The following is a 17,974-nucleotide window of genomic DNA, read 5'->3' as shown; positions in this document are numbered from 1 at the left end:
ATATAGACTTAGCTAATCGTATTTTCCATTCATATTTATCTATAAATTTATGTTCCATGGCAAGTTTATTGTGTGATCTGTTATTGGTTTGAGCAATAACAGTACTCTGTCTCCATCTAGTGGTGGTTGATTAAAAAATGAGTGCCCGCGTCATCTGACACCCGGATATGACGCCTGACGCGCTGCATTCAAACTTGTTTTCAACTTGGAAGCAAGAAAGTGTCCGTTTCATTCTCATAAATCAAGCATCCTAGGTTGTTATTTCGGAAACAGAGTCCTACATTGTGAGTTATATTTTCTAAATATTTATAGATGCATCCATGTTTTATTAACAATAGAAAAGAGTTTGGGTTGAACGAACAAAAGTTTAGCTCTCTAAATAAGGACGGATTGCTGGCTAACTATAGCTGTGTTGTTAGGCAGACCAGCACCTACGGTACAGTATTTAACTTAGCTAGCTAACTAGAATTAGCCACCAACTCAATAAAAATATATAGCCAACAACCTAGCAGATTATCTGTATCTTCTTGGTAAGATTATATTCTATTTATGTCATTCAGTTGTAAAGTTTTGGATAAATGTTTTTTTTTTCGGTTAGGCATGTTCTGTTGTTTTGGGCTTGAGTTTGTTTTGTGTTTGGCGTGCCAATTTCAACAAATAACGTTAGCTAGGCCTCACTGCAGGTGCCACATTTAATTGGATGTATGCCTAATGAAATAAACAAACTTGAGTATTTCCTATTAGATTTACTACCTAGATGTAAATAGCTTTGATTGAAAATGTGCAATTGAATGAGATGTGAGTGATTTGAATTGTTATACATTGACAAAAAAAAACGTCAAACTAGTTTTTCTAGGTAACACGCCAGACATGGCATCAAAAAGCACCAAGGATATCATTGTCAACAAGTTAGGCTTTAAATCCAGTGGCTCAAAGCAAGCAGACATGGAAATGGACAGACTCAGGAAGGAAAATAATCACCTGAAGAAGATGATGGATGAAATATCAAAACGAACGGCGAGGCCACCAGACTTGGACAAGAGCAAACTGTTAGAGGTAAGTTAACTAGCTAGCAAAATGACAAAGCATAGTAGCTTGTGCAGAAATAGACTCTTGTGAGATGCTTAGGCTAATCTAGTATTGCCAGTCAAATGATTATTATAAAGTCCAAATGGAATGGGGTTGACACCGTAGTGATGAGGTAGCCTACATCCATAAACAGGAAACATTTCAAACCAAAACAACCTTTGCACTTTATGTTCATAAATTTGTTGTGACCACCAATCACTTTCACAATGTGGCTTTGTAGCAGTCTGTGGGTTTAGCATTGAGAACATCATGGGCGTGTTCCTTTGAAGACCGTTGGCTTGATGGAGTTGTGTTAATATAAAGATGAATCATGTTCATTTAAGAAGAGAAATAAACTACCAAAATGTTGCAATTGATTGCAGAAAATTCTGTCTCTGGAGACATTAAGGGAGAGGAACACTCAGCAGCTGCTGGCAAAGGACAAGGAGGTGGAGACTCTGAGACAACAGCTGAGTTCCAGTGGGGGAGAGGTGGTGGCATCGCTCCAGTCTCAGCTGGACCAGGGGAGGAGAGAGGCAGAGCACAGAGAGAAACTCTTCCAGTCCCTCTCGGAGGAGACGGGGAACCTGAAGAACAACTTGGTGGCAGTGTCTGCAAGGTGTCAGGAACTGGAAGAACAGTTTCCTGATTTCCAGGTTGGTGAGCGGAATCTGCAGAATCTATGTGTGACAGGAAGACACTTCAAGGTTCACGCCCCTCAATATTCAAACATTACAGTTTCCTGTATGAATGTTGTGGTTAGGCTGGGGCATTCAAAATCTCAAGGTGAAATATTATTTTTGAACTCTAGATGGCAGCCTTTGCTCTCAGAATGGCCCCTCTGACATAATACTTGTTAACTCAGCTCAGGTGGCTTTCGTGCAGGGTTGCGTACAGTACGACAGAACGGGGTGCAACATTGAATTAATCTGAAACGGCACTGTTCTGAACAACCAGTTGAAAAGCGTTGTGATTATGGTGGCCCACAGGGCGATTACTGTATGGTGCACTGCATAGGTTTTGTGTTTTTAGATGGTCACACCCATATTGATCAGGCCACAGCACCAAACGTAAGCAAATTTACATCAAAGGCTGTTGACAAATGGTGCACACAGTTTTGGGGAAGCGTGTTCAGTACAAACCGTCACGCAACATAGCAAACGTTGAAGCTTTCTGAACGCAGGATTTTCTTTTTACTGCCCTAACTGGTAATAACATGGACCAGCAAGCTATTTGATTCTCTATTTTAAGGGGGGGGTAGCCTAAGCTTTGGAGGAATTTCCCCCAGTCATTTTTTATTTTTTCACTCCCTTCTAATATTTCCTGCACGACTTCATAGAGAGAAACAGAAGGCACGTACGTGTCCCTGAGAGTCTTAGCTTTCAGGAATGGGGTGATATTAGCTTATTGCACACTGTTCACACAAGTCAAATTCATAGGAAGATTTATTTGGAGCTGCTAAAAACCACACTGATAGGCCTTGTCATTTTGGCAATAAACATCAGAATTTTGTTTCCAGATTTTTTTATACTAATGTTCAGAAATGATCAAGGGGCCAGTCTAAATTGATTAAAAGACCGGATCTGGCCCGCAGCCACCAGTTGAATAGGCTCTGACAGCATTTCCTATTTATCATCTTTCATGATTCAAATATTACATTTATTTTCCTGATTTCTTATCTATCCAATCTTCTTAGTGTCATATTTATAAGAGTGAGAATGACAAGTTAGCCATTTTATGATTACAGAGCTTCACAAGCATTTAATTGTTTAACCTCTTTGACCACTCTACCAGACGAGTATGACAGACCCTTCCCTCTGATAAAAATAGTTTTCCCTCAATTTAAAGCACTGTGGTATGGGGGGAAATGGTTTACCACTAGTCTTATTCATGGATAGAGAACTATGTTTATTATATGTGCTCTAATCCATATGTAACTTTCAAATAACCATGAGACTATGTTCAAGGCAATCCACCTCCCAACAGGCCCTCATCACCGGGGGCATTACCCTCCGCAACATAACCCCCACCGCACATGTTCAGTCATACAGGATGGGCAGACCATCTGGGAAAAGGTTGTCAAGCTTATGATCCCAGTCCCTCTCCTCTCGAGGTGGAGTTAAGAGCCTGAGCAGACCAATGGGTCTTACAGTGGCTCAGCCTTGAGACGTCCCGCCTCCTTAGGTCATAGGTATCATGTTCCTGGTCTTACCAGGCAATCAGATGTCAACCTGTGGGCCAACTTTAACATCATCATTATTATTATGAGATGGACCTGGCGTCGCTCTCCAGGGATTGCAGGACGAAGGCAGCCCCTCCAGGGATAGTTGGGCCTTGGTGTTATTGAGGATGTATCCCAGCCAGGCTGACTAGGCCGCTGACTGGTTAAAAGACACCCTAGGCATTATATTATTGTATGCAGTACTTTAACTAGAGGCGGCTTTGCATTTAGCTAGGCTTTACTGCCCTTTTTAATGATTTTATTATGTCCTCTTTAATCTTGATTTCCTTGTGTTTTATATATATATTTCCAGAGTTTGGAATAATAGTGAAAATGATCATTATGCCCTTTTAGTGGAAGAGCTGTTGCAAAAGACTTGCCTGAAATTTCAGCCTGTTTTGGTGGGATGGAGTTTTGGCTTGCCTGGTGACATCACCAGGTGGTAAATTAGTTAATAAACCAATAAGAAAGTGTTCCAAACCTCTCTGCCAATAACATCTACTTTTCCCTTTCCCACTAGTCCCAGAAATTCAGAGAAATGGCTCTTTGCTAAGAAGTTATTTTTGTTTTCAATTCAAATGGTCACAGTAAGGTACTTAATTGTTACCCAGAAATGATGTGATATTCCGATTAAAAACGTCTGCATTAGACTTTTTAAGTAAAACATCCAAGACTCGTCTCCCACAGACCCACATACAACAGACCATGTCTTCATGTAGAAAGTGATTGTCTCTGTTGTGTACACCTCTGCAATTGTTTTGATCTATTCTAATACCCGTGTTTCTATACTGTTTGATAGAATGGCAGGGTCCCCACCGGTGAGGTTGCCGTAGTTCAGGATCACCTGAGAGATGTGAGTTGAATAACTTGTCAAGATTAAAATTGCCATTTTGTTTTCGTCTTTGTCTGCTCAAAAACCGTAGTGCGTTGAGTGCTAAGGAAAACTGTATAACCTAACCCTTACCCCCGTGTGTCTTTTTTCCTGGATTCCGTAAGGCTTTGGAGAAGAACCAACAGTGGATGGTTTATGACCAGCAGCGAGAGGCCTATGTCAAGGCAGTCCTGGCCAGAACCCTTGAGTTGGAGCAGCAACTAAATCAAGCCAACCAAGCTCTCCAACAACAACACAAAGAAGGCGATTCAGCCGGTAAAAAAAACAGGGCCTCTGAGCCTGTGTGGGATTTGGCACTCGTTTGCTGTTAAGAGCAAATCCACTGTTAAAAATCGGCAGATCCCACAATGTTCTCCGCATTATAAAGGCTTATTTCACACATTTTTTTTCCCATGTGGTTAAAATAATTACCCTCTAGGCCAACGTTTGTCAGTCTGTGAATATAGCATTTCTTAATTGGGGTGGTTCTACTAAGCAAACATGGAATTGTTTTAAGATAGTCATAGCACTGACCATTATGCTTTTTGATTTCAAATTTTTGGACCCTTTAGGGAGAAAAAAATAAATATATATATATATATATATATATATATATATATATATATATATATATATATATATATATATATATATATATTTGATGAAACATTTGGCCTTACTGCTATTAGCCTGTGGAAACACATTGAATACCAGATTCATACATGGAAAAACTGATAGTATAAATAAATCTAAAGGAAGTTTGTTTTGAAGTATCTGTATTATATCGAAGAGATATAAGACGGATCAGGAAACTATTTGTCTTTTTGCATACATATTTAACCCATTATTTTTGGCACTAAACTATCTCTATATAATTCCATTCATTTTTAAAGTGGTACCAGGCTGCTTTCAGGTTTGGCTTGTGGGCATCCTAGAGCAAATGTGCGTGTTCGTGAGAGACTCACCTTTCCATAGAGGGGTCATATTAGTGTGTAGCTCGAACCGTTCGGATGCTACTGACAGAAGTTGGCAGATCGGCGATGCTGACTTCAGACTACGCCTGTGACGCTTGTGGGTCTCGTAGACCTTATACTGTAGATGCCGAAAACGGCTATTGGCAGATGAGGTGGATTGAGACGTACCCCATGGTAAAAAAAAAAAAATCTGATATCTCCAGTTTAAACAGATGGATTTTGTATTATGCTCATTTGATTTCCTGAAATTAACTCAAGCTTATAATTAGCGTTTACAAATTAGTTATAATTAGCTATTACAAGTGGTAAAGCAAAGTATACTTGACAAACGGTACTTCCTAGTGACCGATTCATAAGTGTTGCATAGAGGATCATATTTTATTGTAACCCTGCTTGATTTTCCCCAGCACCTCAGAAGTCTTCCCCCCAGCTGCAGGAGTACTACGACAAGCTTCTGCTGCAGGCCAAGCGGGACGTGGAGGCCCAGAAGGAGGCTGCTGCGCGGGCCCAGGGGAGGTACGAGGAGCGCTGCCGGGAGGTGGCCGAGGCCCAAGAACAGCTCCAGGCCGAGCGCCTCAGCAGGAGACACAGAGTCAGCGAGGAGAGGAAGTGCTTGGCTGACAGGATGAGGTCCGAGCGGGACAGCATGGACGCCAGGTTGGAAGACGAGAGGAAGAGGTCTGCTGAGCTTCTGCTGCAGGTACTGTTATACACCAGGGAGATACTTTGTGTGGTTTATTGTGCAACTTTGTTTGACCAGGTGAGTTAATTTATAAAGCATTGTCATTTGCAACCATGACCTGTGGATGAGTTGCTGGGGAAAAGTTGTTTTTTAAATGAGTCTGGTTGTGTCTCATTGAATATATACCGATCTAACAACAGTTCAATGTAGTTGGGGATTAAATAAAAATGTTCTGTGCTGAACCATATATACCCGCTGGAGAAGGGGGTTCGATCCCGGTCTCAGCCACTTTCTCGCCTATGCTCCTCGTTCTTCTTCACACCCTCTACACTTTCCCACTATTCTTTCAAAAGACACAGTAATACTGAATGTCGATAGGACCTCCAATTTCCTTTAAGACAAAATACTGTTTTCTGTTCAGGTGAATCTACTCCAGAAATCTCAGTTAAATCAAAATGAGGAGCAGAGGAGAGTTGCTGTACTGGAACAGCAGGTATGTAGGTCGTTTATCCATGCATAATCACTTTACCCCTACCAACATGTACAAATTACCTCTACTAACCTGTAGCCCTGCACATTGACTCGGTACCGGCACCCCCTGTATATAGCCTCGTTATTGTTATTTTATTGTGTTACTTTTTATAAAAAATTACGCTTTAGTTTATTTAGTAAATATTTTCTTAACTCTTTCTTGAACTGCATTGTTGGTTAAGGGCTTGTAAGTAAGCATTTCACGGTAATGTCTACAGTGCCCTCCACTTACATTGGCACCCTTGGTAAACTTGAGCAAAACGGGCTGTAAAAAAATTGTCTTTGCTGTTTTCCTCTTGGCCTTTCATTCAAAATATTCACAAAAAATCTAACCTTTTAATTGAAGTAAAATTATTGAAAAAAATACATGTGAAATAAAAAAAATTCTCCATAACATGTCTGCCACAATTATTGGCACCCCTATAAATTCTTATGACTAAAATCTGACTGAAGTATATTCCAATTCATATTTTACTATTTAAATTCACCTGAGTGATTAGGAATACTTAAGTGGTAAGCCATGACTTCCTGTTTCACTGGGGTATAAATATGAGGTGACATACATGCCAAGTTCCCATAGTCATCCATCACTATTTGGAAAGACCCGAGAATACAGTAATGATGTGCGACAAAAGTTGTTGAGCTGCACAAATCAGGAAATGGCTATAAGAAAATAGCTTACCGGTTGAAAATGCCCATTTCTACTATCAGGGCAATAATTAAGAAGTTTAAAGTAATTGGAGGTGTTAACAATTGGCCTGGAAGAGGACGTGTGTCTATATTGACCCCACGCACAGTGAAGAGGATGGTGAGAGTGGCCAAAAAAACAGCTGGAGAATTGCAGACGTTAGTTAGGTCAGAAACTCTACAAAACTACGATCAGACGATCAAGTTGTTTGGGAGGGTTGCCATAAAAACAACAAACCCGGTCATCAAACAACAAACTCAAGCGCCTACAGTTTGCCAAACGTCACTGGAAGTTTCAATGTGACCGGGTTCTGTGGTCAGGTGAGACCAAAATAGAGCTTTTTGGAAACAAAGATGATTTTGGCGTAGACAGAAATATATCCATGCAGAAAAGTACCTCATTCCCACTGTGAACTATAGTGGTGGGTCTTTGATGTTGTGGGTCTGTTTTTCTTCCAACGGCCCTGGACAACTTGTTAGGATACATGTTAACATGGACTCCAAGTACCAGCAGATATTAAATCAAAACCTGACTGCCTCTGCTAGGAAGCTTAAACTGGGCCATGGTTGGATCTTCCAGCAGGACAACATCAACACAAAAATGGTTCACTGACCACAGAATCAAGGTTTTGCCAAGGCCGTCCCCTGGCCTAAACCCTATAGAAAACCTTTGGGATGAGCTGAAGAACAGTCCACAAGCATGGACCTTGGAATCTGGAGAGATTCTGTACGGAGGAATGGTCTTGTGTCCCTTGCCATGTGTTCTCTAACCTCATTACACATTATAGGAGAAGACTCTGAGCTGTTGGCAAAGGTAAGGAAGGAGTGCCAATAATTGTAGCACATGTATATTTGAGAAAAATATTTGTTTTGAGTTAAGAATTAATTTTTTACTTTAATTAAAAGTTAGATTTTTGTGAATATTTTGAAAGACCAAGAGGATAAATAAAAAATGATTTACCAAGGGTACCAATATTAGTAGTTGGTGCATGTGACGAATACAATTAGATTTTCTATTGGCAACCTAAACCATTCCTGACTCTAGATTGTGAAATAGTCTGTTGTATAACATCTCTTATGCAATACAACATCCAAGATCTCTGCAGTGCTCTCTTGATTTGCTGTTGTCTATTCCCCCCAGATCCAGCTGTCTGCCAAAGACTTTGAGAACGAGAAGCTCGATCGGCACAGTTTACAGCATCAGTTGCACAAGGTCCTGAAAGAGCTGCGCAAGGCTCGGGACCAAATCACGAGACTGGAATCCAGCCATCAAGTAAGCAATTGCAAAATGTTGCAGTACACTTAAATTCTTTTAGACTTTTCTGCTTTTCAATTGTCATCATAAATACCTTTGCTATCTTCAGATAAGCAACTGTGGGACCATTGATTGGTTTCTATGTATTTTCAATTTCGTAAACAGCAGAGCGAGTCTCGTTTCTCTGAGCCAAGTTCTTACAACAAGCTGGAGTTTGATAGGCTGTCCATTGAGGATCCCATCCCCACCTCGCCCTCCAAAAGCCTTCTGGACGAGAGTTTCCTGGAGTGTCCAAAGTGTAGAGCCCCATACGCCACCAGTCAACACAGAGAACTGCTGGCCCACCTCGACTACTGTTTCACTTGAACAGCCTCTGGGAATTAACAAGGGAGTACATCTGGCCATTCTCGGTCTTGCTTTTGTCTATAAGATATTGTATTTCTATAATCTTATAAGAGGAAGTCTATTTGGTTTGTGTTTATGCTCTTTTTACATGACGATGTTTCTTTCCCATTTTTGTATGTGTCTACTGATGATCTACTGTAAGTTCCTGAAGTTGTGTTTACCAATAAATCAGTGACTATTTTTGATTGACAAGAATAAACTATTTTGAATTATTATTATATATTTTTTGTGATTTAAAAAAAATCTTATGTGGATGGTTTTGTCATAGAACGTATGTAAGATTAGAACATGAAACAAGTGTTCACCACATAGGTCCTTTATTTTTTCTGTTGTACCTCATCTTTCTATAAGCATTGTTTGCATTCCTATGGTGTATTCCATCAGTTTTAAAGGCCCAGTGCAGTCAATTCAGTTTTTCATGTGTTTTGTATCATATTGGTACAGCTGAGGAAACTAACACTGTAAAAGTACGAACAATTTTGACCAGTTTATTTAACTAGGCAAGTCAGCGAAGAACAAATTCTTATTTACAATGACAGCCTACCCCGGCCAAACCCTAACCCGGACAATTGTGCGCCGCCCTATGGGACTCCCAATCACAGCCTGTTGTGATACAGCCTGGAATCGAACCAGGGTCTGTAGTGATGCCTCTAGTGCTTAGACTGCTGCGCCACTCAGGAGCCAATGGATTGATCCCCAAGCCACAATCCTAATGCACCGCTTTAGTGTCCTCTACTCAGACCACTCTGATATTCCTAGCAAAATTCTTGCTTGAGAATAGTTTTTTGTTAAAAAGCAATTTTCTATTTTCTTTATTTTTGACCATTAGAATGGACAACTATCACAGTAAGTTACTTGTTACCCAGAAATGACTTGATATTGAGATAAAAAATTGCTGCACTGGGCAATGTTACATGTGTGAGTAAGGCCCACTTCCGCCTCTGTTCTTACTTTGCAAACCAGCTCCAATGAGATTGCATGAGTAAGTCCTTGCATTAAACTATTTAAGGCCAAGGATTAGCGAGGCTTCTCTTGGGTAGGGGAAAAGAGGTTCATGTGTGTCTATTCAAGGAACGTTACAACAAGGACTTAGCTGTAAGGTTACTGCTGCAGAATACTCATATGGTTGGTTCCAAGCAGTGCGTTATGAATAATTCTCAGTTTGATGCCTTTTTTTAAATTGTATTTATACATTTTGAAACCAGTTTGGTGATAAATAGATTATTGTCCTTTTTCAGATAATTGGGTGTCTTTGTTTTTCATTTGATTTGATTTTTGTTTTGGCCTGTATCCAAAAGCTATCTTTACACTTTGTTATACACTGTACAAAAATGTGCAATAAAGATGATAGTGCAATGGCTATCAACACAATCTTTGAGTAATTGTCTTTTTGTCACTGTTGAATGGAAGCCATGTGGGACCATGCAGTTGTATGAATGGCAAACCAACCTGATGACATCAGAGCACAAAGTATGACTTGAAACCCTTGATGCTAATAATACAAAATAAACACTGAAATAGTACCATTGTGTTTTTATTTATTTCAAAAAGTCATTCAAGACTACATCATACAATGTCAATCAGTAAAGTATCCTATATCCTTCCGGATACAAATCATTTGGTTGGTTGATGGCTGTCTTTGGTAACGGCAAAGTTCCCCAACTGCTGGAAGGGGCTGGCCAGTGATGGTTGGTTTGTTTTTGTTGTGGAACATGGTTTATATTTACAGCCTGATTCTGATATGTGGAATTTTACACCCATGATATCCATCTGACTAGTTCCAGATCAGCTGCTTTCACAGAAACCTGCAATGGAGGAATAAAACACGTTTACACATACTGCATATACTGAGCTTATAATTGATATTAGGATTCCATAATAGTTAATTAGACCAGAAGTTGCACAATTGGTTTTTGCACAAAAGTAAAGTATTACTTTTAATTACTAAATTGACTTATAACAACGCTTACCGGTGTGTGAAACACGTCTGTATTTGCCGAGGAAGCAGAGCTCCTTTTTCTTGTCGGTGACAATCTTCTGGTCCTCAGGCCTCAGACCGGTAGGGTGGCGGGAGAAGATGAAGGAGTATCCGTCCAGGCAGGTGCCGTCCAGGTCAACCTCTCTGCAGGAGTAGTGGATGGCATAGTTGTCGTAGTCAGTGTCAATGACCCAGTGGTCATCGTCTATGTGGAGGAGAGAGGAGACAGAATAATAACAATGGTTGGTTTAACAGCAGGCTTTGGACAGTAGGCAGCTTCATCAATGGCATGCTATCATGTACAAATGAAGAATAGTCAAGTTATCATCAATAGGTAGTGGTGTAACTCAAAGGAACATTCTGTACAACAATAGGAGATTTTAGTCTTGTATTTTGAGTCTGTAGTCTTTCTTACTTCCAGACTGGAGGTATGCAGCAGCGCCCCAGTATCTCATCTTGAACTTGGCAGGGTCTGGAGTGTCCTCGAAGGTGCCGAACATGTTGGCACACATTTCCCAGTTGCTAAAGGGAGGAAAAGGAGAGTTGAAAGGGGAGGATAAATGGAATAAAAGTGGAGGATGAAGCAAAGATAAATGAGTAAGTTCAGTAGAAGTGAAAACATGATGAATTTTAGAAGGTTTGAGAAACTATTTTGATCGTTTGGAAGTAAACAGAACTCACTTAAGGATGATAACTCTTCCCTGGGCAGTTGCAGTCATTTTGCCACTTCCATCTACTGAGAACTGAGCAACAACATTGTCCAGGAGGAACAGACCAACAGGATCTTTCTTGGCCACAGCATACCACCTACCAGTATACTGTAAGATGAAATGAGAGCTCTATCAATCTCTGCATAACATACAATGAATGAAATTCCAGTTACATTCTACCTTGAACATTCCAAGGCTGATAGATCAGATTGGACAAGAGCAGAGATACTTTATTGAAAGTGACATTTTGGAAATGTGAATTTTGTTCTTACCCTGCTTCTGTCGAAGTTCTGCATGACCTGAATGTTTGAAACCTGACAGTCCTGTGCCCAGCATGTCGCCAGAACACAGAGGGCCACACAGATTCTCAGCATGTTGCCTTGTTGATGGATCCGTGGAAGACAGAGCCCAGAGTCAAGAGAAAATATCACAACATCACAATCAGTACATCAGGCAATATACCACTCCATTACAGCTTCAATCTAAAAAGGTTGCAAACTAATCAAAAATATGAAAAGTGAGTTAAAAAGGTAATTGATAGTAATAAAAAAAGGAAAACAGGAAAAACCCTAAGCAGAGTACATGTAAAACCCTAAGCAGAGTACATGTAAAACCCTACTATCCCTTCCCATGCAGTTCATACCTTGTAAAGTCTGAGGTGCCTTAGAGCTGCTGTTCATCTACAAACTGAGGTTTTTATAGTGTAGAGTCCTGCCACAGCCTGGGTTGAGTAAGAACAACAACAGATGTGAGACAGCCCCTAACCAATTGGGAAAACATTACGTAACTCCAACCAAGACTCCCATTTTGTCCAGATGTGTTCTGCACATTTGACCCCAGTCCCAAAAATGTGTTTTTGCTGCCTTATGAAACATCTGTTGTGGGTAAAGGCAAGAGCATATCTGGAATACTATACATTATACATACTCACTATCAATCACTAAGCGTGAAATGTTCTGCTTCAGCAGTACGAGCCCCAGGTTAACGTCCAGATCCAGACTTTGAAAGAAATGTTTCAGCTCTCTTTTTCCCCCTGGAACAACTACAATATGTTACTTCTGGTTAGTCTCATCCCACTGGGCAAAAACTGGTTGAATCAATGTTGTTTCCATGTCGTTTCAACAAAAATGTCAATGTGATGATGTTGAATCAATGTGGAAAAGTGATTGGTTTAGAAAAAAGTTATCAACGTAAGGGAATTTTGTCTTTTTTCACCCAACTTTTTACCTAAATCCAATGGCATGATGACTTCACTTGTTGATTTCACTATGAATTCATGCTGAATTCACGTTAGTTGATAACTCAACCAAATGTAAATCAAAACTAGCTGTTGAACTGACCTCTGTGCCCAGTGGGATTACTCGACTTTTCTTAAAGGTTCAATGCAACCGTTTTTATCTCAACATCTAATCATTTTTGGGTAACAATTAAGTACCTTACTGTGATTGGTTGAAATTTAAATGGTCAAAAATAAACAAAAATAGCTTTTTGGCAAACAGCAATTTCTCAAGTAATAATTTTGCTCGGACTGGGAGTGGGAGTGGTCTGAGTGGGAAGGGGAAAACTGAAAATTAGCTGTTATTGGCAGAGATGTTTGGAACTCTCTTTCTCATTGGTCTATTAACTAATTTACCGCATGGTTATGTCACCATGGAAAGCCAAAACTCCATCTCTCCAAAACAGGCAGACATTTCAGGCGGCCTTTTCAAACAGCTCTTACACTAAAAAGGCAATTTTCACAATTTCACAGTATCCTTCCAACCTCATAGTGTGGAAATATTTATAAAACACAGGACGTGTAGTTTTTGACTGCACTGGGCCTTTAACATTTTTCACTTTTCACTTGAAAGCCATGTTAGGCAATCATGTTAAATATTATTTTATTGCTCAATGTTAGATAAATCTATAATAGATCCTATCCTGTATAGGACATCCTGTGGAGAAAAGAACATTGACTTCTAGTTTGCTATGCAATCAATATCAAAGAGAAAAACATTTCAGTGAGTGATCAAACAGAATGAATCAATAGTTGTATTCCATTGATCATACCACACCAGCAAATACCATAGGACATTATAAAGGCTCATACACGAAAACAAGTTATAAAGCATTATACCTGCAGGCTGTATGCAAAGTGTTATGAAATGGCCATATACAGTAAATGAGGGTGCAGGCACTTACTTTTATGGCCATAAAACCTTAATTTATGGTTTAAAGCTGCCAGTAAGCATTCCAGGTAGACATTTGTTTTTCTTTCTAGGACCATATAACCGTGACCCTCAAAGAATGGCTGGACCAGTACCAGAGTCAGGAAAAAGTTAGATTTGTATCTGCTGTAACATAGTATTCCAAACTATATATGCACATACAGTACCAGTCAAAAGTTTGGATACACCTATTCATTCAAGGGTTTTTCTTTACTTTTACTATTTTCTACATTGTAGAATAATAGCAAAAACATCATAACTATTAAACGATCATGTAGTAACCAAAAAGTGTTAATAAAAATCTGAATATATTTTAGATTCTTCAAAGTAGCCACCCTTTGCCTTACAACTGGCTCATTCATCCCCCCTCCTCTCCCCTGTAACTATTCCCCAGGTCATTGCTGTAAATGAGAACGTGTTCTCAGTCAACTTACCTGGTAAAATAAGGATTTTAAAAAAATATATGAAATCAATAAATTGAGTTGATGTCAGCTTTGCACACACTAGGCATTCTCTCAACCTGGAATGCATTTCCAACAGTCTTGAAGGAGTTCCCACATATGCTGAGCACTTGTTGCCTGCTTGTCCTTCACTCTGCGGTCCACCTCATCCCAAATCAAATGGGTTGCGGTCGGGTGATTGTGAAGGTCAGGTCATCTGATGCAGCACTCCATCATTCTCCTTCTTGGTCAAATAGTCCTTACACAGCCTGCAGGTGTGTACGGTCATTGTCCTGTTGGAGAACAAATTATTGTCCCACTAAGCGCAAACCAGATGGAATGGCGTATTGCTGCAGAATGTTGTGGTAGCCATGCTGGTTAAGTGGGCCTTGAATTCTAAATCAATTCTAAATAAATCACAGACCATGTCACCAGCAATAGACCCCCACACCATCACACCTTCTCCATGCTTCACGGTGTGAACCACACATATGGAGCTCATCCTACTCTGCATCTCACAAACACAGCAAGTCTTCAGACCAAAGGACAGATTTCCACCAGTCTAATGTCCATTGCTCGTGTTTCTTGGCCCAAGCAAGTCTCTCCTTTTTTTATATTATTATTATTGCTGTCCTTTAGTAGTGGTTTCTTTGCAGCAATTCAACCATGAATGCCTGATTCACACAGTCTCCTCTGAACATTTGATGTTGAGATGTGTCTGTTACTTGGGCTGCAATTGACTGTATATACAGTCCATTCGGAAAGTGTTCAGACCCCTTCCCTTTTTCCACATTATGTTGTGTTACAGCCTTAATCTAAAATTGATTAAATTACATGTTTCCTCATCAATCTACACACAATACCCCAGTGTGTGAAAATAGGTTTTTACAAATGTTTACAAATGTATATAAAAAACAAAACAGAAATACCTTATTTACATATCTATTCAGATTCTTTGCTATGAAACTCTAAATAGAGCTCAGGTGCATCCTGTTTCCATTGATCATCCTTGAGATGTTTCTATAACTTGATTGGAGTCCACCTGTGGTAAATACAATTGATTGGACATGATTTGGAAAGGCACACACCTGTCTATATAAGGTCCCACAGTTGGCAGTGCATGTCAGAGCAAAAACCAAGCCATGCGGTCGAAGGAATTGTCTGTATAGCTACGAAACAGGATTGTGTCAAGGCACAGATCTGGGGAAGGGTACCAAAACATTTCTGCAGCATTGACGGTCCCCAAGAAGCCAGTGGCCGCCATCATTCTTAAATGGAATAAGATTTGAACTGAGCAAACTGAGCAATTGAAGGATAAGGGCTTTGGTCAGGGAGGTGACCAAGAACCCGATGGAAACTCTGCCAGAGCTCCAGAGTTCCTCTGTAGAGATAGGAGAACCTTCCAGAAGGCCAACCATCTCTGCAGCACTCCAACAAACAGGCCTTTATGGTAGAATGGCCAGATGGAAGCCACTCCTCAGTAAAAGGCACATCACAGCCCGCTTGGAGTTTGCTAAAAGGCACCTAAAGGACTCTCAGACCATGAGAAACAAATGTATCTTGTCTGATGTAACCAAGATTGAACTCTTTGGCCTGAATGCCAAGCGTCACATCTGGAGGAAACCTGGCACCATCCCCAGGGACTGGGAGACTAGTCAGGATCAAGGGAAAGATGAATGGAGCAAAGTACAGAGAGATTCTTGATGAAAACCTGCTCCAGAGCGCTCAGGACCTCAGACTGGGGCGAAGGTTCACCTTCCAACAGGACAACGACCCTAAGCACACAGCCACGACAAGGCAGAAGTGGCTTCAGGACAAGTCTCTGAATGTCCTTGAGTGGCCCAGCCAGAGTGTGGATTTGAACCCAATTGAACATAAGAATGTGAGAAACTCCCCAAATACAGGTGTGTCCAACTTACCGTCTCATACCCAAGAAGGCTTGAGGCTGTAATCGCTGCCAAAGGGTCTGAATACTTATGTAAATGTAATTTTTCAGGAGACCTGCTTTTGCTTTGTCATTATTGGGTATTGTGTGTAGAGAAAGGAGGGGGGAAAACTATTTTATCAATTTTAGAATAAGGCTGTAATGTAACAAAATGTGGAAAAGGGTAAGAGGTCTGAATACTTATGTAAATGTAATTTTTCAGGAGACCTGCTTTTGCTTTGTCATTATTGGGTATTGTGTGTAGAGAAAGGAGGGGGGAAAACTATTTTATCAATTTTAGAATAAGGCTGTAATGTAACAAAATGTGGAAAAAGTCAAGGGGTCTGAATATTTTCCAAATGCAATTGGGAGAACATGTATTTAATACACTGCCGATTTTGCAGGTTTTCCTACTTACAAAGCATGTAGAGGTCTGTTATTTTGATCATAGGTACACTTCAACTGTGAAAGACGGAATCTAAAAAATAAAAAAAATCCAGAAAATCACATTTGTATGATTTTTAAGTAATTAATTTGCATTTTATTGCATGACATATGTATTTGATCACCTACCAACCAGTAAGAATTCCGGCTCTCACAAACCTGTTAGTTTTTCTCTAAGAAGCCCTCCTGTTCTCCACTCATTACCTGTTGTAACTGCACCTATTTGAACTCGTTACCTGTATAAAAGACATCTGTCCACACACTCAATCAAACAAACTCCAACCTCCCCACAATGGCCAAGATCAGAGAGCTGTGTAAGGACATCAGGGATAAAATTGTAGACCTGCACAAGGCTGGGTTGGGCTACAGGACAATAGGCAAGCAGCTTGGTGAGAAGGCAACAACTGTTGGCGCAATTATTAGAAAATTGAAGAAGTTCAAGATGACGGTCAATCACCCTCGGTCTGGGGCTCCATGCAAGATCTCACCTCGTGGGGCATCAATGATCATGAGGAAGGTGAGGGATCAGCCCAGAACTACACGGCAGGACCTGGTCAATGACCGGAAGAGAGCTGGGACCACAGTCTCAAAGAAAAACATTAGTAACACACTACGCCGTCATGGATTAAAATCCTGCAGCGCACACAAGGTCCCCCTGCTCAAGCCAGTGCATGTCCAGGCCCGTCTGAAGTTTGCCAATGACCATCTGGATGATCCAGAGGAGGAATGGGAGAAGGTCATGTGGTCTGATGAGACAAAAATAGAGCTTTTTGGTCTAAACTCCACTAGTGGTGTTTGGAGGAAGAAGAAGGATGAGTACAACCCCAAGAACACCATCCCAACCGTGAAGCATGGAGGTGGAAACATCATTATTTGGGGATGCTTTTCTGCAAAGGGGACAGGACGACTGCACCGTATTGAGGGGAGGATGGGTGGGGCCATGTATGGCAATATCTTGGCCAACAACCTCCTTCCCTCAGTAAGCGCATTGAAGATGGGTCGTGGCTGGGTCTTCCAGCATGACCACGACCCGAAACACACAGCCAGGGCAACTAAGGAGTGGCTCCGTAAGAAGCATCTCAAGGTCCTGGAGTGGCCTAGCCAGTCTCCAGACCTGAACCCAATAGAACATCTTTGGAGGGAGCTGAAAGTCTGTATTGTCCAGTGACAGCCCCGAAACCTGAAGGATCTGGAGAAGGTCTGTATGGAAGATTGGGACAAAATCCCTGCTGCAGTGTGTGCAAACCTGGTCAAGAACTACAGGAAACGTATGATCTCTGTAATTGCAAACAAAGATTTCTGTACCAAATATTAAGTTCTGCTTTTCTGATGTATCAAATACTTATGTCATGCAATAAAATGCAAATTAATTACTTAAAAATCATACAATGTGATTTTCTGGATTTTTGTTTTAGTTTCTGTCTCTCACAGTTGAAGTGTACCTATGATAAAAATGACAGACCTCTACATGCTTTGTAAGTAGGAAAACCTGCAGAATCGGCAGTGTATCAAATACTTGTTCTCCCCATTGTATATAAATTATCTTTAGGTGGCAGGGCGAAGCGTATTATGAATGT

At 40.6% G+C, this 17,974-nt stretch overlaps 2 protein-coding genes across 4 annotated transcripts; one reads left to right on the top strand and one right to left on the bottom strand.

The window, feature by feature from the left end:
- Positions 1-156: 156 nt before the first annotated feature.
- LOC110491408 (centrosomal protein of 55 kDa) lies at positions 157-10,065 on the top strand. Of its 2 annotated transcripts, none has more exons than XM_021564831.3 (9): positions 157-284; positions 848-1,056; positions 1,452-1,724; positions 4,089-4,142; positions 4,286-4,436; positions 5,542-5,834; positions 6,238-6,309; positions 8,176-8,307; positions 8,455-10,065. In XM_021564831.3, the coding sequence occupies exons 2-9, from the start codon at positions 871-873 to the stop codon at positions 8,653-8,655; spliced, it is 1,362 nt and encodes a 453-aa protein (XP_021420506.2). In that variant the 5' UTR covers positions 157-284; positions 848-870; the 3' UTR covers positions 8,656-10,065. The 2 variants fall into 2 exon arrangements, with proteins under 2 accessions (XP_021420506.2, XP_021420508.2); XM_021564833.3 differs by having other exon boundaries at positions 164-284; positions 1,470-1,724.
- A 147-nt stretch (positions 10,066-10,212) lies between these two features.
- Positions 10,213-12,705, bottom strand: rbp2 (retinol-binding protein 2). 2 transcript variants are annotated; one of them, XM_021564379.3, is made up of 7 exons: positions 12,314-12,705; positions 12,026-12,103; positions 11,655-11,761; positions 11,354-11,490; positions 11,088-11,194; positions 10,665-10,877; positions 10,213-10,499 (listed from the first exon to the last, which is right to left on the bottom strand). In XM_021564379.3, the coding sequence occupies exons 2-7, from the start codon at positions 12,060-12,062 to the stop codon at positions 10,480-10,482; spliced, it is 621 nt and encodes a 206-aa protein (XP_021420054.1). In that variant the 5' UTR covers positions 12,063-12,103; positions 12,314-12,705; the 3' UTR covers positions 10,213-10,479.
- Between the last annotated feature and the right edge of the window lie 5,269 nt (positions 12,706-17,974).

Source organism: Oncorhynchus mykiss, chromosome 16, assembly GCF_057628025.1.
Source record: "Oncorhynchus mykiss isolate SJ-2025 chromosome 16, ASM5762802v1, whole genome shotgun sequence".
Taxonomy (NCBI): domain Eukaryota; kingdom Metazoa; phylum Chordata; class Actinopteri; order Salmoniformes; family Salmonidae; genus Oncorhynchus; species Oncorhynchus mykiss.
The sequence above is the reverse complement of the archived record's forward strand: the minus strand, read 5'-3'. Positions and strand labels throughout refer to the sequence as shown.